The 23,165-nt window shown below is 38.1% G+C and overlaps 1 protein-coding gene across 2 annotated transcripts; it reads right to left on the reverse strand.

Moving 5' to 3' along the window:
- Window positions 1-1,688: 1,688 nt before the first annotated feature.
- Window positions 1,689-18,248, reverse strand: DYDC1 (DPY30 domain containing 1). Of its 2 annotated transcripts, XM_024561124.3 has the most exons (6): window positions 18,091-18,248; window positions 17,550-17,651; window positions 9,874-9,966; window positions 6,624-6,680; window positions 4,023-4,127; window positions 1,739-1,768 (listed from the first exon to the last, which is right to left on the reverse strand). In XM_024561124.3, exons 1-6 carry the CDS (start codon window positions 18,235-18,237, stop codon window positions 1,739-1,741), a joined length of 534 nt encoding a protein of 177 aa, XP_024416892.2. In that variant the 5' UTR covers window positions 18,238-18,248. The 2 variants fall into 2 exon arrangements, with proteins under 2 accessions (XP_053779275.1, XP_024416892.2); XM_053923300.1 differs by lacking the exon at window positions 4,023-4,127 and having other exon boundaries at window positions 1,689-1,768.
- Window positions 18,249-23,165: the final 4,917 nt, after the last annotated feature.

Genomic DNA, 23,165 nt, shown 5'->3' on the forward strand with positions numbered 1-23,165 from the left:
TAAAAGCAAACTAAGCAAATAACTAGAACGGGAACAGAACCATAGAGATAGAGATCACATGGAGGGTTACCAACAGGGGAGTGGGAGGGGGAGAGAGAGGGGAAAGGTACAGAGAATAAGTAGCATAAATGGTAGGTAGAAAATAGACAGGGGGAGGGTAAGAATAGTATAGGAAATGTAGAAGCCAAAGAACTTATATGTATGACCCATGGACATGAACTATAGGGGGGGAATGTGGGAGGGAGGGGGTGGGCAGGATGGAGTGGAGTGAAGGGGGGGAAATGGAACAACTGTAATAGCATAATCAGTAAATATATTATAAATAAATAAAAATAAAGTAAATTTTCTTAAAATTAAGCCTGATGCTTTATTCACAAAATTTTTTTCATACAAACAAAAAAATGTGAGAATTAAAGAATGATAAAATTGTTACCTCTGTTCTTACTCCCTAGCCTGAGACATAGAATATTATTAGCACCTCCACATTCATTTACATACCCCTGATCCTAGAGGGAACCATCATTCTGAATTTGGTGTTAATGATTCTTTTAGCATGTAATGTATCCTCAAGCAAAATATTTAGTTTTTATATGCTTTTTTTTACTTTTTGCAAATAGAATAATATAGTAATTCTTTTTTTCTATTCAGCTTTGCCTTTTTGAGCTGAATATCTAATCATGATACTCTGCTGGTATGAGTGTGACACAATTTAATCATCTGTACTTCTGTTAATAAGGACTTAGATGATTGTCAGGTTTTGACTGTTAGGAACAATGCGGCTGTGAATATTCTCCTAGATGTCTTTCCGTGTACATGTGTAAAAAGTTCTCCTTATACACACTTTAGAATGAGCTTATGATCAACATTTCTAGGTAATACCCATCTCTCTTCCAAATTGGCTTTATTAATTCACACCTCTGACAGCAATGTATGTGAACTCCCATGCTTCTACCTCCTTAGAAGATTTAAGATGGTCAGACTCTTAACCTGAAGAAAAAAAAAGCCTCTTCATGGCATCTATGTTTCCATGCCTACACCCATTCTTAGGAAAGAGAAAAACCTCATGATGTAGATTTGGAAGAGTTTTCTAAAGGAAATAAAGTTCTCCTTAAAGTTCAAGGCTAGACTTGAAATTTCCAGAGGGCCAGAAATCCACAGACCACCCAGTGTGCATTCAAGGAAGCATGTTGCATGGCCTGTATCCAGTGCAATTGTCCACTGATTGTTCCAGAACAAATGATGCTTCTCTGTATCCTTACCCATCCTAGGCCCATCAACAAGAAAGGATTAAATGGCACTGCAAAACATCAATTCTAAGCAAACCGGGGAAATCTTTGCAGTTGGATCTCAGGAAGAAATGCCAAATCTAAAGCATGTTGAATATTCCCGACACAGTGGCTTCGTGTCCCACTTTTCACAGACAGTAACTTTCATCTCAGGTAATCTTGTCCTCAGATACACACATTCTTTCCAGTTTATCTCTCATTTGCCCCTTGTAGCTGCTTTGGGAAATTCTCATGTTCTGGCAATGGGATCATATGAATAACAAGTTTGCATTAGGGAATCCAAAGCAGTATTTTAAGGCCTCCCTGGAAGCCCATTTACAAAGCTATCTGTACAGAAAAAATATATACTTCAAGTCTACTGAAGAAAAGTTGGGAAGAAAAAATACAGTTGGGACTTCATATTTTGAAACTTGAAACAAGCAGAAAAATTTATTGCTCTTAGCTGGTTGATCCTACAAATCTTGATCAATGTTTAATGCAACCTAAAAAGCAAAATGAAAAGTAAATATGTTTTAATACAATTAGAAATGTGAAAGTGTACAAGCCAAAGAAAATAGAGTTTAGGAAATTTCTATGTGACTATGTAAATGAAGCTTTTTCATAATTTAAAATAAAACCCAAATCAATATAATAACTGTATCCTTGATGTATTTATAACCCACCCTCTCTTCTACTTCTCTTGCTATCCTCTATTGATATCCTTATTCTTCCTGCAGGAATCTTCTTCCTGTAGACACCCCTTAAATGCTGGAATTTCTAATAGTCTCACCCTGAGCCCCCTCCTTTATTCTGTATGCTCTCCTAGATGCCTTACTCACTCTCTTAGCTTCACTTAGCCCATGACTGCCACATTGCTATCTCCTTCCTGGACCTCCCTCCGGTCCTCCAGACCTGTGTTGTACATCAACTGGCCTTTGGCTATTTCCACCTGTATATCTCAGAGTCGCCTGAAATTCAACGTGTCCACAACTGAAGCCATCATTTTCACAAAACCTACTTTCTGTTCTTTTGTTCCTCAACTCAACAAATGGTGAAGCTCAAAAATGTAGAGTCCAGCTGCCTAAGGCAGAAATCTGGGCATCATCCTTGATTTCTTTTTCATCCTTATTCTCCCAGTCAATATCAAATCTACTCAGTTCTACTCATCTCTGATGTTTGCACCCTGGTCATTTTGCATCTGGATGACTGTTAATAACCTCCTAAGTGGTCTCCTGTTTCCACTCCTGACCACCTAAATCCTCTCTCCACTTTCTAAACACACACATCTAATCCTTAAACCCTTTCAATGAGTCCCACTGCACTTAAGTCCAAAATCTCTAATCTGACAAGAGAGCCCTTTATGCATTTCTCCAGCTCCACACCATCCTCCTAGCTTCTTGCAACCCAGCCACAACACTGTACTATGTCAGTTCCTTAAAAGCATCTTCCTGTCTCCATCCTCTGGGTTTATCTCAGCTGATTCCTTAAACTTCAGTTCCTCGAGGAGACATATGCAGACTGGGTCATCTTTCCCTGCCCTGTCCTCTCAGCACCTTCTCCAGTGGTTTACAGCCCCCAAAGGGCAGAAACCCAACCTGCTTTGTTCACTGGTATTTTCTAACACCCTGCATAGTACCAAAACATTTAATAAGTTTTCCCACTGACTGATTATCACCCAGTTCTTCCAGTTCCACCTTCTGAAAAGCTTTTAAAAACAGCATTTACTATTGCCGGCCATCAATGTCAGTTCTGCCTGGGTGACTACAATAGTTCATAAAGTTCTTCTCTTCACTCCATCCTCTTTTATATGCTGTCACTCCATTCTATTTTATATGCTGTAGCCAGATGGCCTTTTGAAAATGAAATTCTAATCATATTGATCTTTAGGATAAAATCTAATAATCTAAGCACAGGTTAGAAGTCCTTTCATGGACTGGACTCTGTCTTCTCCCCTTCCTTATCTCCTCCCTCTCTGATTCACACTCTCAATAGTCTTTGCTAGCTGGGTCTTCATACTTGCTGTGCTGTCAGCCCCCACTCCACCACTGAGTGACAAATAACTGACTTCTTTCAGGAAGACTTCCTTGACCAAGGTTCCTCAACTAGGCTGCTGTCCCACTTGTCAGCACACATGGATTAAGGTGACTAAATGTATCTGTCTGCCAGGACAGTCCCGTTTACACCTGCTGATCTGCCTCATTGTCAACACTCCTTCTTTCACTCTCAAAGCATACTGATTTGGACAATACATTACCTGGTCATTCTACCAATGACTATTAATCTCTTATTCAGTTGTCTGTTTCTCCCCTTAACAAGGTCAAAAACTGTCTTATTCACAACAGCATCAGGCACAGTGTTTGGTGCATAGAAAGCACTGTATGTTTCTTAAATAAAAAAAAAAATTATATACTACTGTAAAAGCATATACGTTCATCAAGATACTTATTTGGTTCCAGGGTTTGCTACTGAGGCACACTGCTACCTCAACACAAACTTCCAGCTACTGTGCCATCAGTGCTGACACATTTGGAAAGAGCCAGACATGTGCCCATCCTCAACTTGTGGCCAGCTGCACATGTTCACAAAAGGGCAGAGGGCCAAAAAGGGATGTGGAACACCCTTATTAGGGAACTGGTTTTCTTTATATGAAGCAAAAGACCCATTTACCAACCAAGTCTGGCCTCATATGCACAAGGCTTTTCCAAAGTAAAAAAAGAAAATCTCGTTTTCACAAAACGGTCTCCTAAAGATACTTACATCGGAGAGCACTGGTTCATCAAGTTCTTCCACTGTGCTCAAGTTAGGTGCCCCATATCGATCACTAATTTCAGCTAGTGTCTTGCCTGAGTCTGCTGCTGTACCCTACAATCATAAAATTCATTTTGACTTTTAAATGACTTAAAAATTAATACATTGATTTTCTTTCAATTTTGATAAGAAATTTCTGAATTACATCAAAGTTCAGCCTTGTTAACTAATGGAATGAATCGATGTGTGTTGAGGATAAGAGAATTCTAGGAATAAATTCTAAAACTTGCTTAAAAATACATTCAGAAGGAACCAAGATGGTGGCGTAGGTAGACACACTGCGCCTCCTCGCACAACCAGAACTGACAGAGAATCGAACAGCAAGGGGGACCAACACCAAGAAAATAGAAAATAAACATTCATCCAGACTGGTAGGAGGGGCGGAGACGGGCACCGGGGTGGAGAGGACTCGCGTGGCTGTGGCGGGACTGAGACTGGCAGAGTGGGACAAATGGCGCAGGCTGTCCGACCCTGTGGCCCCACATTTGCACAGATAAACCCAGAGGGCCGGACTCAGAGTGGCGGAGAGTGGGGCAGGCAGAGTGGCCGGTAGCACCCTGCAGCACCACATTCGCCCACAGATAAACTGGACGAACGGCAGGCAGCGAAGCAGACCACGCAGCCCAGGGCTCCAGCTGAGGGAAATAAAGCCTCAAACCTCTGATTGAAAGTGCCCCTGGGGGTTGGGGCGGCAGCAGGAGAGACTCCCAGCCTCACAGGAGAGGTTGTTGGAGAGACCCACAGGGGCCTAGAGTGTGCACAGGCCCACTTACTCGGGAACCAGCACCACAGTGGCCCAGTTTGATTGTGGGTATCGGAGTGAAAGATTGAAATCCGGAGGAGAGTGAGGCGGGCGCCATTGCTCCCTCGGCCCCTCCCCCACATACAGCTTCACAGCACAGTGACCAGCATCACCCAGCCCCGGTGAACACCTCAGACTCCGCCCCTTAAAGTAACAGATGCGCCAAGACAAACAAACAAACAAAAAAAAATGGCCCAAATGACAGAACACTTCAAAGCTCCAGAAAAAATACAACTAAGCGACGAAGAGATAGCCAACCTATAGGATGCACAGTTCAAAGCACTGGTTATCAATATGCTCACAGACTTGGTTGAATCTGTTCGAAAAACAGATGAAAAAATGAAGCCTATGCTAAGAGAAACAAAGGAAAATGTACAAGGAACCAATAGTGAAGAGAAGGAAACTGGGACTCAAATCAATGGTATGGACCAGAAGGAAGAAACAAACATCCAACCAGAAAAGAATGAAGAAACAAGAACTTGGAAAAATGAGGAGAGGCTTAGGAACCTCCAGGACATCTTGAAATGTTCCAACATCCGAATTATAGGGGTGCCAGAAGGAGAAGAGGAAGAACAAAAAATTGAAAACTTATTTGAACAAATAATGGAGAACTTCCCCGATCTGGCAAAGGAAATAGACTTCCGGGAAGTCCAGGAAGCTCAGAGAGTCCCAAAGAAGCTGGACCCAAGGAGGAACACAACAAGGCACATCCTAGTTACATTACCCAAGATTAAACGCAAGGACCTACATCCAAGATTACTGTATCCAGCAAAGCTATCATTTAGAATGGAAGGGAAGATAAAGTGCTTCTCAGATAAGGTCAAGTTAAAGAAGCTCATCATCACCAAGCCCTTATTATATGAAATGTTAAAGGGAGTTACCTAAGAAAAAGAAGATCAAAAATAGGAACAGTAAAAATGACAGCAAACTCACAGTTATTAACGACCACACATAAAACAAAAACGAGAGCAAACTAGGCAAACAACTAGAACATGAGGGTTGTCAATAAGGGAGTGGGAGGGGGAGAGGGGGGTAAAGGTACAGAGAATAAGTAGCATAGATGATAGGTGGAAAATAGACAGGGGGAGGGTAAAAATAGTGTAGGAAATGTAGAAGCCAAAGAACTTATAAGTATGACCCATGGACATGAACTATGGGGGGGGAATGTGGGAGGGAGGGGGGTGGGCAGGATGGAGTGGAGTCGGGGGGGAAATGGGACAACTGTAATAGCATAATCAATAAATATATTTTAAAAAAATACATTCAGAAATGTAAAATATATCATCGTAAGTAAGCATGTGTCAGTATCTCATAAAATTCTTGTTTTTAAAAATACAAACAGAAACTGAATGTCTAATTTTTATCCACTTTGAGGTTTTGCTTTAAAATTTAAAACACATCATATTTGTGGCTTGATGTTACTAGAATATATATTTGGCTTATCAGTTTTGATAATCTCCTGATTAAAAATTTAGCTACTGCCTTGGCTAGTATGGCTCAGTGGATTGAGTGCCAGCCTGCGAACCAAAGGGTCACCAGTTCGATTCCTAGTCAGGGCACATGCCCAGGTTGCAGGCCAGGTCCCCAATAGGGGGCTCATGAGAGGCAACCACACATTAATGTTTCTCTCCCTGCCTCCCTCTCTTCCCCTCTCTCTAAAAATAAATAAATAAAATATTTTTTAAAAATTTAGCTACTAATGTATCATAATTGAGCTTTATTAACATAGAATAAATTTTTCTTCTCACCTTTGGAGGTGAAGTATCTTCACCCCTAGCTATATTTTCCATCTTCATTTTCATCTCCTGTAACACATAAACAAAGAAAAATACTTTGAATATACTTTTAAATTTGATTACATGTTTAATTTTCAAACATTTTAATTTTTACATAAAGCTATGATCAATTTAACAGTGGAAATGTTAGCACTCTTAAAGGAGTTATTTGAATACAATTAATATAAAGCTGCCAATTAGTCTTTTTTTAACACTCTATGCTAATAGAAGACAACCATGTTTTGCTTACAATTAAATACAATTTTTAAAAAATGAAATAGACTGAAACATCAAAGCTGAAGCCAAATATTAGCAAATCTAAAAAGTGACAAAACAAAAATTTTAATAAACTCTTAGAATAAGAGATTTTAGAGAGAATTGCAGTTAAATAGAATTGTACACATAATAAGAAAGAGGTAAATATTTCTGAAGAAATTAACCTGGCCCCAGTCACTATCCAGTGCATGAATCCTCCTATAGTACCTGAGCAATGCCCTCTATAGTATTCTGAGCACATGGGAAGCTTTGTTCTGAATGTGAAAACATTCTTCCAACCAACAAAGCCTTGCTATGGCCTCTGTCTTTTCATTTTAAGGCAGCAAGATGATCTAAATGATCCTGAGCTGATTCATTTGGCTGTTTAAAGATTAGTGATCTCATGAACATGTATATGGTCACCATAATAATAGGAACACATCTGGTATATTTCTTAAGGCCATTCCATTCTCCTGTAACATCTTATCCCACCACCACATAGCTATAGTTGGGGGGGAGGGGGAAGAGGCATGTTCTCATAGGACCTTGTCCCCCAGCCAGTGGATGAATACCTGACACAAATTAAGCCAGTCAGAATCCTTCCCTAAGAAGCAAAACAAAAAAAAGAGTCCACTCTTCTTAGATGGTAGGAGCCACAACATTGTGAAACCCAGGAGCCTTCAAGGACTATGTCCTTCACCATGTGCAGCAAACCAGGCCATTGTGAGAGAGACTGAAACTGAGGGCCAGAGAATAGCAGAGTTGAGAACCCAGGTAACATTTGATTTTCATCCTCCCAATTGTACCAGAGCCCTTCACGGTTTAGTTGTAAAACCCTTTCTTCAACAAAGATCCTTCCAATAAATTTCCATTTGCAAATGATAGTTTAAATTGTATCTCTACAGCCACCAAGAGGCCAGGGTGAAAAGACATAAATGGATTCGTCTCTGAGCAATAGGTAAGGCAGGGGTACTTTGCAGGAGAGAGGTGAGGAGTGATAAGCCACTAGAAATATGGACTATTGAAGTTATTGTGGTTCTGGTCACAAGGTCTGATGATGCCTGCAGAGAGTAGATAATGAGCCACAAAACAATCCAATCCCTCCTATAAATCATAGAATTTCAAACATTCAAATATAGTGTGAACTTTGAGGGAAAAAAAGACACCTACTAAGAAGGGCACCACTGGGCTCCAATTTTTAAAAACAGAGCCTAGTGACCATTTCTGTACAGGGGTTTCTCATGCAAACTGCACTCCACAGAGAAGCCATCACTGAACTGCCTGCCTGCTCTGTGTTTCTACTGTCTGAGCCAGCTCGTATAAAGAAGTCCCTAGAATCCTATTTCAACCAGCAAGCCTGAGACTTTCCCCATCCCACTGGAGCAGTGCAGCTCTGACTAATCAGGACAGTGCCTTTTGGACTAAACTGGGGTTTTGGAGTCCTCATTTGTGCAAGGATGGAGTAATCGGGGACTTAAGGCAAGGACTTCTACCCATATAAGCCAGCTCCCTGCCTGACTCAGAGAGTGCATTTTCCCTTTCCAGGGAAGAATGAAGACTGTGTATCATCCCTGACTGAGCTGAACCACCAAACATATCTAACCAGAGCAGAATGAAGCATGCCGTCACAAAGCAGAGCAGACCAGTGCAGCACAAAGCAGACCGGCATGGGGCAAAGCACAGCAGTCTAGGAGGAGAGGGGTCTGGCCCCAGGACTGCCTGCCCTTGGAGCTGTTCCACAGTGTGCTGTTTTCATAGCCTTGCTAAATCACAATTGAGCTGTTTTGCAGTGAATAAAGTTTCCTTCTTCACCGCACCCCAAATTGGGGATCCTTGATGGTATTGAATATGGTGCAAACAACCATTGGTTGACAATAGCAATCAGGGTATCTCAATAGAAAATACTTTCAATTTTCTTATCCTTTTGATCATTGTCTTCTTGATATTCTGCTTTTTCTCCTTTCATTTTAGATCATGGAATCTTAACTGAATAGAAAGGGCATATGTATTTGTATTTATGTGTGTATGCAGGCATGTATATCCATGTGCCCTACTATGCTCAGACTAAGATAGCATCAGCATCTGTATATTTTAAAACCGTGTATAAAGCTTTGAATTTATCCTTTTAAAATACATCTTTTTAAATTCAGTTTACCCTTACAACTTTTTAAAAATTGTTTTAAATAATGAAGCTCTCATCTAAGCATGTTAATAAACATATTCTATAAAACCTGCTTCTGTTTTTATTTAATTATGTAATAGAAAAATAACATTTCCATAACAGACGCTAGCTATACACATACAACATGAAATATCCAGCTGAAAAGTATAGCTCAGTCATTCAGAAGTTTGGTTTATGACACGTACTTTTGGGATAACAAGAAACATTGGTCAAACTAGAGACTTGACATATTACACAGACACAGTAAATCGAGATGGACTTTTTGATTTAAGTTACTACATAGATTACTTAATAAAAGACATGAAAAATCCATACTGATAACATATTTTAAATGTAAATTATTGTTGATAATATATCGAACATAAAGAAAAGAGATGCACTACTGTGTCAGAGATCAGAATACCCTGACATTACAAAGGGCTTAACCTTCAATATCAACCACCAGAATTAGAAACAACTATCTCTTAATTAAAATGTTGATAATATCACTATTAGAGAGCTATTAATATCTCTTTTATAAAACTTCTCACAAAGTAGTTTTGAACACATGATCTTATTTGATCCTTAAAATAACTCAGTGAGCTATTGCTAATAATATTATACTGTTATCTCTATTTTTAAAAAATGTAAACTGAGACTAAAAAAGTTGTAAGACTTGTTTCAGTCATACAGCTAATGTGTGGCAGGTCTTTAGACCATGAACCCCATGATAACATCTAGAAAAAAACAGGTTGAGAATCCTGAGAGGTTTTAAATAAAACAGACATTTATAAAACTTCAGATTACCTTCTCTAATTGTTCTTGAGCTCTCTGTAATTCTTCTATTCTCTGTTTCTCTTTTTCTTGCATTTCCAACTCCAGCTGGAAGGCCAGCTGTTGCTGAATATTCAAAAAAATAAGGAAGTCATGTTAGAGTCAAAGCAATGGCAAGAAATTTCTTTTATCACTCTGAGATGTCCCAGGATAATTAACTCTACACCCACCTAAATTTCAGAAACTTACAAAAATAAATGACCACAGCAATCTAATACTTTAGCTTTTATAAATATTTCCTGAAATATAAAATTAAAAGGGAAGCTTCCTTAATTGCAAATTGTAGGAAAGCAGTTTGTACAAAATCAAATCATCTTCTCTGTTATTCTTGAAGCAATAAATGAGATTACAGTAATTTTTTCAGATAAAAACTCATTAAGTATAGATGGATGGGCCTTCAAACAACCAAAACTTGGATACAGAGAGTGAATGAGAAAATCCTAAGTATGTTTTCTAAAATCATTCATGATCAACAATATATTTGGTCCCAACTCAACATATATACCGTACTAAATTCTGTGGTCCAAATCTGACCCACTCCTATTTTTGTACAGTCCTCAAGCTAAGAGTGATTTTTAAATTTTTAAATGCTGGAAAAATATCAAAGAATAATAATAATTATTATTATGCAAAATTCAAATTTCAGTGTCTATAAATAAAGTTTTATTGAAACTGCATGGTCACTCCTTTGCTGCTTTTGCACTGCAATAGTACAGTTGTTGTAGTTGCAACACAGACCACAGGTGGTGCTCTCTTCACTCTGTATCACTGCTCAGCACACTAGGAATCACAGTGACACCATTATAATTTGATAGTTTTGCAGTGCCACAGTAACACTATACTGCAATAGTTATTTTAATCAGTGTATACCCATCATGTATTATATAAACAGGAAATGGATTTGAATGTTGTCCTTTTAAGACAGAGTGGAGAGTGGATGGTTTAATTATCAAATTAAATGACAAAGTATGGAGATTTTTAAAGCAGTGGACACTGGACTAAAACAATATGATAGTATCAATATTACCAGATTAAGCACTCATTACAATATTATCAAGTCACATGGAAAAAAGGTCAGAAATAATATCTTAAAAGTTATAACAATTTTTCATCACACAACTTCACAAAAATTAAAACGAGGTTACAACAAAAATAAGTTTCCCAGTGGCTCCTTTGTAAGTCAAGAAAAGAAACACATTTTCCTAATGTGATTTATTTAAACATATTTGATTTTGGTGTCCAGGAAAAAACAACCTTATTTAACATTTTTAGCCCCAGAATAAGAAAAGTTGCCATAGAGCTGATGACATTGGGAGAAACATCAATAGTAAATTAAATACAAGGCAAATAACTCTGAGTGGTTTTCCTTAGCTCTTGATGAGTGGACAAATGTTCCCAACACTGCTTAGTTGTCATTTATTCAAGGAGTCAATGCTGAATTCGAAGTGACTGAAAGTGAAGTGATTGAAGAATCAACCTCTATGAAGTCTTCATGAGATAACTACAAGCAATAATATTTTCTAAAAAGTTGAGAAACATTATTTCAGTCCATCAAAAAGTAAAATCTGCCAAGATGTGTTTCAACAAATGATGATAAAAATATGCATGGAACAGTAAAAGGCTTAGTTGGACAAATTAACAAAGCTTGTGAAAATCCAGTGTTTAAAGCCTATGAGAATTCATTTTGTTATTCAACAGCAGCTGCTCTGAAGAAAATCTGTCATGTGTATTGAGCCAGTAGTGTCAACAGTGTCCTTCACTCACTCTCATGAACTTTACCATCATCAGTCCTGCGGGGTTTTGTCAGCATTAGGAGCTGAATAAATCTTCACTTGCCCTACCACATGGCAGTTTCATGGCTTAACGATGGTAATGTTTTATTGTGAATTTTTGAGTTCGGGGTCAAGACTGAAATTTTTCCAAATGAGAACTATTCTCAACCACTATTATCAAATATTAAATAGCTCTGGAAATTAGCTTTTTGCTGCAGACTTAATAATGTTTTGTAATCAATTCAACCTAAAATTATAAGGCAAACCAGCACTTACATATCAAACTTACATCGTAGAAAAATCATTTCAACAATTAATGTTTGAATCACAATGCCACACTGCTTTATATACTTCCAGTGCTGTCAAAACTAGAACAATAAGCTAGGTTACCATTCCCACACAAATTTGCAGCAGATGTATTTTCCAAGCTCAAACTGTAGTTTTAGAGTGTTACTAGGCCACAATGTAAGTAAAAAGAAAATTTCCATAGTTCAAAATCCATCTAATTGTGTAATTGAGAAGCTTGTACCAACCTTCAACTGGAATTGATTAATAAACAAGGCAATGACATGCTAAAAGGCCAATATCAAGAAAAAAATCTAACAGAATTCTACAAATGCCTTCCAAGAGATAAATATGCTCAAAATTGTATGTACATGGACTGATTTAATATTTGGCAGGACCTTTGTGTGAAAAGATAATTTCAAAGATAAATACATAAAACTTCATGTCAAGTCAGCACTAACAAACAAACATTTTCAATCAATTTTGGCGATAGGGAATATTAACTTTGAACTCCAACTAAGTGAAATGTTATCTTTTTAAACAAGAATTTAATTCTTTTCTATAGTAAGCTATATTGCAAAAAAATCTATTCAAATGTTATTATTTATTTCATCAACAAAACATTTTTGGAAATTTGTTTTCTCTCTTGCTATATTATGTAGCTATAGCTACATAATACACCATAACACCTATCCTCAATTTTGCCTCTAGGATATCTACTTTTGAGGAAAGTGGTTGCCAGCCCCTAAACCAGAAACCAATTTCTCACCATCAATCCAGCACTACCTCATAAACATGCTAATAAGCTAATCCCATTAAGATCATTTTAAAACTATACATTTCTTTGACACTTTAAAAAATGTCACACCATATGTTTTATTGTGTTTAGAGGGAGAGGAAGGGAGGGAAAGAGAGAGGGAAAGAAACATCAACATGAGAGAGAAACATCAGTTGGCCACCTCCCACAGGCACCCCAATGTGGGATCTAACCTGTAACCCAGGCATGTGCCCTGACCAGGGATTGAACACACAACCCTTTTATGCTCAGGATGATGTTCCAATCAACTGAGCCACCTGGCCAGGGCTAAAACTACATTTTTAAAATGCATTTTATAAAATAATACATTTTAACAAATAGAAATAATAAACAGTGGTTAATATATTCACAAAAGGCTATTAAGAGTAATTTCTTTGCATTCCTACAGGTAGCTGACATATAGGAACATATCATTTAATCAATTTTCAGACATTGGTAGAGGAGGGTAAATAACTCTAATCTCTCAAAAATAATGCAAAATACAGTTCTTAAATATCAATCATACTGGTCAACATAAACAGTTTCTTAACATCTCAGGAAATTTTCAAAACCCAATTCCTTCCTTCACACAAGGAAAGTAAAATCATTAGAAAGATATTCAAATGAATTTTTAAAAGCTTTTATTTCCAAAATAAGCTATTCAGCAGTAAAAATACTATCCTGTTCATGAGGGCTTGGACTTGTTGGAGAGTACCTAATTTTAAAGGACTTTCAAGTCAGTATTACTACTACGAGAACACATGCCCTCGTGATCAATTAAGCTTTTCTCTGTTGGTCCATCTCTCCACATGTCCCTTCTCCTATTCTCATCTGTATCTGCCTACCAATCCAGTTCTTTAACTGGCCATAAAATCTTTTGCAGAATATCACTATATCTTTCACTCCCAATACAATGCTTAGAGTTTGATGCACAGTGAATTGCTTTATACTAGACAACATGCTACAGCTAGGGAAATGTTAGATTTCTAGTATTGACAAATTTCATCTAAGTAAGATAAAGCAGATGAGTGAAAGAAAATTAAGTATCCTCACATTAATGGTATAATTTCTCTGGGGGAAGGAGAACTGCTGGGAAGTTTTCCTTATTCTGTTAGATGCAAAACAGACAGAAGCCATAGGATCTGCTAAGAGGAAGGGCATATATTCACTCAAAGTTGGGGCCACTCCAGCAGACACTTGCCTGCTTGGATGATTATTTGACATGCAACTCAACACTTTGCAACTTCCCCAGAAGAATAAGCCAAATGATTAAAAAATGAAGACTAAGAAATAGCAAAGTTTTCAACAACCATATGCTTCCTAAGGTGCCTAGAATGTTCTACCCAGTATCAAAAAAGGGAGATTAGAGACTTCTGGCCAAGATGGAGGTGTAGGTGGATACACTTTGCTTCCTTGCACAACCAAAAGAAGAACAACAACAAATTTAAAAACAAAAAACAACCAGAACTTCCATAAAATGGAACTGTATGGAAGTCCAACAACCAAGGAGTTAAAGAAGAAACATTCATCCAGACTGATAATAGGGGCAGAGACTGGCAGCAGGGGAAGGGAGGACGTGGCAAGGCATCAGCTGGTGCACTGGGTGATCCCACATTTGCGTGTGGATAAACCAGGAGGAACAACTGGGGAGCCAGACAGACGGCATGACCCATGGTTCCAGCGCCAGAAAAGAAAGCCTCAAAACCTCTGTCTGTAAAAATCTGTGGGGGTTGCAGCAGCGGGAGGAACTCCCAGCATCACATGAGAGTTCATTGGAGAGACCCACACAGTCCTAGAAGGTACACAAACCCACCCACCCAGGAATCAGCATCAGGAGGGCCCAATTTGCTTGTGCATAGCTGGGGAAGTGACTGAAAGTAGGGCGAGAGCCGAGAAAGTGGCATTGTTCCCTCTCTGACCTCTCCCCCACATATAGCACCACAATGCAGCAAAGTGGGTTGCCACACCCTGGCGAATACTTAAGGCTCCACCCCTTACAATGTAACATGTGTGCCAAGACAAAGAAATATGGCTCAAATGAAAGAACAGATCAAAGCTCCAAAAACAGAGCTAAGCAATGAAGAGAGAGTCAACCTCTCAGATGCAGAGTTCAAAACACTGGTAATCAGGATGCTCACAGTATTGGTTGAGCATGGTCACAAAATAGAGGAAAAAATGAAGGCTATACAAAGTGAAATGAAGGAAAATATATAGAGAACCAACAGTGAAGGGAAGGAAACCAGGACTCAGATCAATGATTTAGAACAAGAGGAAGAAATAAACATTAAATCAGAACAGAATGAAGAAAAAATAATGAAAAAAAACGGGGAGACGCTTAGGAACCTCTGGGAAAACTTTAAATATTCCAACATCTGAATCATATGGGTGCTAGAAGGACAAGAGGAAGAGCAAGAAATTGAAAACTTATTTGAAAAACTAACGAAGGAGAATTTCCCCAGTGTGGCAAAGGAAATAGGAAGTCCAGGAAGCTTAGAGTCCCAAAGGAGTTGGATCCAAGGAAACACATACTAAGGCCCATCATAATTACATTACCCAAGATTAAACAGAAGGAGAGAATCTTAGAAGCAGCAAGAGAAAAGGACACAGTTATCTACAAAGGAGTTCCCATAAGACTGTCAGATGATTTCTCCAAAGAGACCTTACAGGCAAGAAGGGGCTGGCAAGAAGTATTCCAAGTCATGAAAGGCAAGGACCTACATCCAAGATTACTCTATCCAGCAAAGCTTTCATTTAGAATGGAGAGCAGATAAAGTGCTTCCCAGATAAGGTCAAGTTAAAGGAGTTCATCATCACCAAGCCCTTATTATATGAAATGTTAAAGGGACTTATCTAAGGAAAAGAGGAAGATCAAAAACAATGAACAGTAAAATGACAACAAGCTCACAACTATCAACAACTGAACCTAAAAACGAAAACAACAACAAAAAAAACTAAGCAAATAACTAGAACAGGAACAGAATCACAGAAATGGAGATCACATGGAGGGTTATCCAAGAGAAGTAGTTGGGGGAAGGGCGGAAGGTACAGGATATAAGAAGCATAAATGGTAAGTACAAAATAGACAGGGGAAGGTTAAGAATAGTATAGGAAATGGAAGGTGCCTCAGAGCAGTAGGTAGCGCATCAGTTCTCATGATCTCAAGGAAATGGAGAAGCCAAAGAATGTATATGTATGACCCATGGACATGAACTAATGGAGGGGGGAATGCTGGTGGGAGGCAGAGTGGAGGAAGGAGGGGAATAAAGGGGATGAAAAAATTGGGCAACTGTAATATCATAATCAATAAAATATATTTTAAAAAAGTGTGGGAGATTAGACAAAAAAGCTATTTTCCATATTTCTATTTAACTTTTTATCAATGCATTAAATAATTGGCTTCTTTCCCTTTTTTAAATATATAAACTCAAATTGAAACTCTAGAGTTAAGTACTATGTGGTAGAACTATAGGGGTGACTTAAATTTAGTTGAGAATCTCCCCATAAATTAAATTAGTCCAGAAGCCACCCTGGAACTTTCCTCTATCTAGTTAATACTCCATGACCCATCTGTCCAACCATTCTCTTCCCAACATTTTCATTTCCTCAGTCCTGCTACCCCAGACTTACTTCAGTCAAAGGGTCTGCCTCTGCCACATCTGCCCTCAGATATCCAGATCTAAGTGCAGAAAATCACTAAACCAAATCACTAAATAATCAGATGGATTAATAATCACTAAACCAAATCAGATGGAAACTTTATAAATGCTTGGTCTTCCAACTATATCAGGGTACTCAATGCTACAAAGTAATGCTAAGTTTCCCCAATCAACTCTCTGCCATTTTCCAAAGTCATCATTTCAAACCTTTCACCATTCCCCCACACCTCCTACTTTACCACCTCATTTTTTTTTTAAGATTTTATTTATTCATTTTTAGACAGAAGGAAAGGGAGGGAGACATAGCGGGAGAGAAGCATCAATGTGTGGTTGCCTCCCACGTGCTCCCCACTGGGGACCCAGCCCACAACCCGACTGAGAATCAAACCTGCCATCCTTTGGTTTGCAGGCTGGCGCTCAATCCACTGAGCCACACCAGCCAGGGCTACCACCTCATTCTTAAAAAAATGATCATCGTCCCTACTTCATAAAGAACAGCAAACAGAAACTGCTTTCAACTTTGTGCCACAAATCCTACATACTCACGTGTACCTATGCCATACTCTCCTCTTTCCTTGACTCAAGGAATAAAAGAAGTGCCCTTCTACCTTCATAACCTATGTTACAGACTCAATTCTTTTTTTTCTCCATGGAAAGCTGACTCTACAAATCATCCCCTCTACTTATTAATATCAATCACTCCCCTATGTTGCAAAAAATAAAAAATGAAGGAAAAACCCCAAAACTCCTTCCTTGAAAATCTGCTTGAAAGTATTGCCTGTACTCACCATCTGCCTTCCTATAGTCCACCCCATCCACACTGCTCCCACCAAAGTCACAATTTGTGGCCTCTAATGAGCACTTTGCAGTCTGCTCTCACTCAACCAGCCTATATGTGGCTGTCCACGGAGGTCTCACTAAGACACTCTCCCCCTGGCTTGCTTGGGACCTCTCTCTGGGTTTTCCTCCTACCTCACTGCTGCTGCTTCCCCAGCAAAGACAGCATATATACCAAGATGAAGATATAAGAAAACCATATATGAGTAGCCAGACACGCGAGTTTTTCAACATTTGCGTTGCCCCACATCCAGGTTGATACTGCTAATTTCAGTCACATCTGAACTTTATTACTTGTCTCACCTGCTGAAAGATAAGTTCCTCTGCTTTGAGCCTCTCCATCATTTCCTGCTCTGTCAGAGCTAGTTCTCTTTCACGCTCCAATTCAGCCATTTCCTTTTGTCTCTAGCATTGTTTAAAACAGTGTCACATAACTAATTAGAGATAAAACAACTTGTAAAAACAATTTGGAAAGCATCTTAACCACAAACAGTAGGGAAGGGGTTAAGCAAAATATAATCTATTTGAGAACTGTGTAATACCTTGGAGAAACATGTTTTATTTGAATAAAGAGCATAGAATTAAAGTTGTACATTTAGTATGATCATAATTACGTAAAAAATCCACACACAAATGTGTAGAAAAAAGATTAGAATACCTAACAAATCTAAATAGAAGTCTTCTTTTGAAATGTTATTCTTTCTACTTTTTCATGTTGTCCAAGATTTTGTATAGTAAACATACTACTTTATAATAGAAAGAAATCATAATACTGAGCTTTTTAAAAGCAGATAAATGAAACCAATTATTTTTATCTTCTAAATTTCTAAAAATCAATACTTACCAGTTCCTCCATGGTCACATTTTCCTTATACTTGTAAATCCACAATGCTAAATATTCTATTGGATCCACTGGGCGAATTCTTGCCACTTCTGCAAGACCTTGAGTTAGACATGTCCCAAGGTGCTTTTGAAGATATGTTGACTCCATTTCAACCGCCTAACTTCTAAAAGATAAATGTTTTTGCATTAATGCAGGCAATTTTCATTTAAGACACAACGAAAGTCCAATGAGGCCAACAAAGCATTACATCCTGTCACTAGTCATGGGCACCTCACATCAGGGATGGTACCAGCAAGCTGGTCTCAGGAAACTTCTAATGGTTTCCAATAAAGGCCCCACAGAAGTCACTACAACTAAAATAGTTTCAAAATCTTGAAGAGCCCTCAAATCCAAGAGTCAGAAAAGAAATACTGTCATTACTGATTGTGAGAGGACTGTATGCCAAGCAATGCATGTCTCACTTAATCCTTACAAAATACCTGAAAAATAGATGTCATTATCCCCATGGTACAGATGATGAAGCCCAGGCACAAAGAGCATAAGTGGACAGTTCAGGATCACACAGGTGGCACACGGTAAAGGTGAGATTCGTACCCAACTCCTGATTCCAGAGTTGTTAACCTAGATTCTGTACTAAGATGCTACTCCCAAGTCATGGGAATCATTTTTAGAAAACATCACAATCATCCACCTCAAAAAAGAAAAAAGTCCAAAGAATAAAAAACAATTAACCTTCAAAGAACAGCATATGAGGCTCCTGACACTCTCACCCCAATTTTCTTTCGAGGCTCACCAGACAACTCTTTTGCCTACATTAAACCCTGGGCTCTAACTACATTAAACACCCTGCCATTCTGCTGATCACATCTTGTACATTTCCATCTCCATGACTATTTATCATGATGATGCCTCTCTCTCCCTCAGCTTGGAAAGTATGTCCTCACCTGCAAGATAAAGATCATCTCTCATCCCTGAGCTTACCTAGGCAATGCAAAAAATTCCTCCTTCCCCAATTCCTGATTCCCCTGGTAGTTCTCATAGTCATTCAATATATTGACTCTACTCCCTATGCTGCACTTTACATCCTGTGTCTTTTGTAACTAACAATTTGTACTTTTTAATCTCTTCACCTTTTTCACCAAGCCCCACCCCCTCCCATCTGTGTGCATGTGTGTATTCACATAGATACTGAGTACCTATTATATGTTGGGTATGAGCAATTATATGTAGGGGGCAGAATGTCCGTGTATCAAGACCTATCTCTGAACAAATGCACCTACCATTTTGTAAAAAATTTTTACAACAATGACTAGAGGGCATTATGCTAAGTCAAATAAGTTAGATAAAGAGTCCATTGAGTCCACATGGCTTAACTTACATGTGGAAACTAAAAATCAAAACAAAACAGAAACAGACTCATACAAAGGGAGACTCATAAACAGACTCATAAAACTGATGGTTGCCAGAAGGGAGTAGTGGAATAGATGAAAAAAGGTAAAGAGAACATAATCAATATTGTGATAACTTTGCACTATGACAGATCATTACTAGACTTAGTGTGGTGATCACATTGTAAGGTATATAAATGTTGAATTACTGTATCATACACCTGGAATTAATATAATACTTTGTTACAACTATGCTTAGTTTTTGTAAAAAAATGACCTCCTGAGATTCATCCGTAAACCCCAATACTGCTCTCTCTCATGCTATGGTAGTGAGAGTACAAAATGGCATAACCACTGTGGAGAAGAATTTGACACTACCTAGAAAATTACATTAGACCATTCAGAATTTACCCTTAGACCATTCAGTCTCTCTTTTGGAATCTTATTTTACAAAAATATGAAGTCAAATATGCACGTGGTTATTTTGCACCAGTTAGAATACCCAAACTGGAATCCCATCCAAATGTACATCATTAAGGAATTGATGAGATACAGCAACACAACGGGTGACTGTGTAGATATAAAAGGAAATGAGGAAGATCTCTAAAATAGGGAGTGATCTCTAGGACATAATGTAAAGTGAGAAAAAAGCAAGATGCAGAAATTCTATGCACTATGACATCTTCTGTATTAGCAACAGCAGTGGGGAAAGGAATGTGTATGCGTGTAGGCAAATGGAGTCATAAAAACTGAAACTCTGAAACTGCCACAGATGAACCTGATTCTTTATCAAGGTGATATTGATAACTACACAGAGAAAAGAATTATTACAGCTGAGTTCGGAGCACTGTATCTTCACTGTCCTTCTTCAGTGGGATAGACTCTAAAGACAAGAATAACTACATTGATATCTCAATATCATTTGGAGTGGAGTGAGATTTATTTTAGCCCACAATTTTAAAAGGGTACAGATTCTTATTGCTTCCTCAAAAAGATAATACATGGGAAGGGGATCATTGTCCCTAAAGGAGAAACCTCTAGCCTAAGAGTAGGGCCACACTGAGGGTCAGTCTCAGATCTATAGGTGCATCATGTTATGGGAGAACCCACCTGAGGCTCATTATCTAGCTTGACCTGTTTGCAGTCCATGAAATCTCAATAACACCCATCTCATGAAGGTTGTGTTTTAGTTTTAGTTTTGTTTTGTATTATAGTTTTTTCATTACCTTTTATCCCCTTTATATCCTCTTTCACCTCCACGCTTCACCCTCCCCTGTGCTACACTTTACATCAATAACCACACTGTTGTCTGTGTCCATGAAGTCCTTTTTCTTTTTTGCTTGATCCATCCACCCCACAACTCCCCCACAGAGCTGTCAGCCTGATCTCTATCTATGAGTCTGTCTCTATTTTGCTTCTTAATTCAATTCGTTCATTAGATTCCAGATAAGAGTGAAATCATATGGTATTTGTCTTTCTCTGACTGGCTTATTTCACTTAGCATAATGTTCTCCAGGTCCATCCATGCTGTGGTTAGGGGTAAAATTTTCTTCTTTTTTATGGCTGAGTAGTATTCCATTGTGTAAATGTCCCATAGTTGTTTTATCCACTCATCTACTGACGGACACTTGGGCTGCTTCTAAATCTTGACTATTGTAAATAATGCTGCAATGAAGATAGGGGTGCTTATACTCTTCTGAATTAATGTTTTGGGTTTCTTTGGATAAATTCCCAGAGGTGGAATTGCTGGGTCATAAGGCAGATCCATTTTTAACTTTTTGAGATCACTCCATACTGGTTTGCACAGTGGCTGCACCGATCTGCATTCCCACCAACAATGCAAAAGGTCCCCACTATCTCTACATCCTTGCCATCACTTTTGTTTGTTGATTTATTGTTGATAGCCATTCTGACTGGTATGAGGAGATGTCATTGTGATTTTTTCATTTCTCTGATCATTAGTGATGTTGACCATCTTTTCATATATCTATTGGCCATTTGTATGTCCTCTTTGGAAGTGTCTATTCAGGTCCTTTCCCATTTTTTAATTGGATTATTTGTTGTTTTGGTGTTGAGTTTTATAAGTTCTTTATAAATTTTGGATAGTAACCCCTTATTAGATGTATTGGCAAATATATTCTCCCATTCAGTGGATTGTCTTTTTATTTTGTTGATGGTTTCCTTTGTTGTGAAAAACCTTTTTAGTATGATGTCATCCCATTTGTCTTTCTTACTTTTGTTTCCCCTTCCTGAGTAGACATATGAGAAAAAATATTGCTACAAGCATTGTCTGAGATGTTACTGCATATGGTTTCTTCTAGGACATTTGTGGTTTCAAGTCTAACATTTAAGTCTTTAATCCATTTTGAGTTTATTCTTGTGTGTGACATAGGAAGATGGTCTAGTTTCATTTTTCTGCACATATTTGTCCAATTTTCCCAATGCCATTTCTTGAATAAACTATCTTTAGCCCATTGTGTATGCTTGCTTCCTCTGTCAAATATTGACTATAAAGGTATGGGTTTATTTCTGGACTCCATTCTGTTCCATTGATATATGTGTCAGTTTTTATGACAGTACCATGCTGTTTTAATTACTATAGCCTTATAGCATGATTCCTCCAACTTTGTTCTTTCTCAAGATTGCTGTTGCTATTTGGGGTCTTTGTGGTTCAATATAAATTTTTTGAAATATATGTTCTAGTTCTATGAAATACGTCATTGGTAACTTGATAGGAGTTGCATTGAATCTATAGTTTGGTTTGGATAGTATGGACGGTTTAATGATGTTAATTTTTCCCATCCATGAACATGGTATGTATTGCCACTTATTTGTATCTTTTTCAATTTCTTTCTTCAATGTCTTATAATTTTCCAAGTATAGGTTTTTTACAGCCTTGGTTAAATTTATTCCTGGGAATTTCATTCTTTTTGAAGCAATTGTGAATGGGATTATTAATTTCTCTTTCTGATAGTTCATAATTAGCATATAAAAATGCAACTGATTTCTGGATATTAATTTTGCATCCTGCTACTTTACTAAAATCATTTATCAGTTCTAATAGTTTCTTGGTGGGATATTTAGGGTTCTCTATATACAGTCATCATGTCATCTGCAAATAATGACACTTCTACCTCCTTTCCAATTTGGATGCCTTTTATTTCTTATTCTTGTCTGACTGTGGCTAGGACTTCCACTGCTATGTTGAATATGAGAGGTAAAAGCAGACATCCCTATCATGTTCCCTATCTTGTATCTTAAGGGGAATGCTTATAGTTTTTGCATGTTGAGTATGACACGGCTAGTGGATTTATCATATGTGGCCATTATTATGCTTAGGTATGTTGCCTCTGTTCCCATTTTGCTGAGAGTTTTTATCATGAATGGTGCTGGATTTTATCAAATGCTTGTTCTGCATCTATTAATATGATCATGTGGTTTTTATACTTCATTTTCTTTATGTGGTATATCACACTTATTAACTTGCGAATGTTGTACCAACCTTGCATTCCTAGAGTAAATCCCACTGCTACTGGTGTATTACCTTTTGGATGCACTGCTGCATTTGGTTTGCTAATATTTTGTTGAGGATTTAAGCATCTATATTAATCAGAGCTATTGGTCTATAATTTTCTTTTTCTGTAGTGTCTTTATCTGGTTTTAGAATGGCTTTGTGAAATGAGCTTT

This window comes from Desmodus rotundus, chromosome 4 (assembly GCF_022682495.2).
Source record: "Desmodus rotundus isolate HL8 chromosome 4, HLdesRot8A.1, whole genome shotgun sequence".
NCBI lineage: Eukaryota > Metazoa > Chordata > Mammalia > Chiroptera > Phyllostomidae > Desmodus > Desmodus rotundus.

What these genes read in the sequence shown, in the direction of transcription:
- DYDC1 (XM_024561124.3), bottom strand. Translation starts at nt 18,237, where the DNA reads ATGGAGTCAACATATCTTCAAAAGCACCTTGGGACATGTCTAACTCAA. An exon ending in AGGAACTTATCTTTCAGCAG is followed by an intron (nt 9,967 to 17,549) that starts GTGAGACAAGTA and finishes TTGAATATTCAG; the next exon opens with CAACAGCTGGCCTTCCAGCT. An exon ending in CTCAAGAACAATTAGAGAAG is followed by an intron (nt 6,681 to 9,873) that starts GTAATCTGAAGT and finishes TATGTGTTACAG; the next exon opens with GAGATGAAAATGAAGATGGA.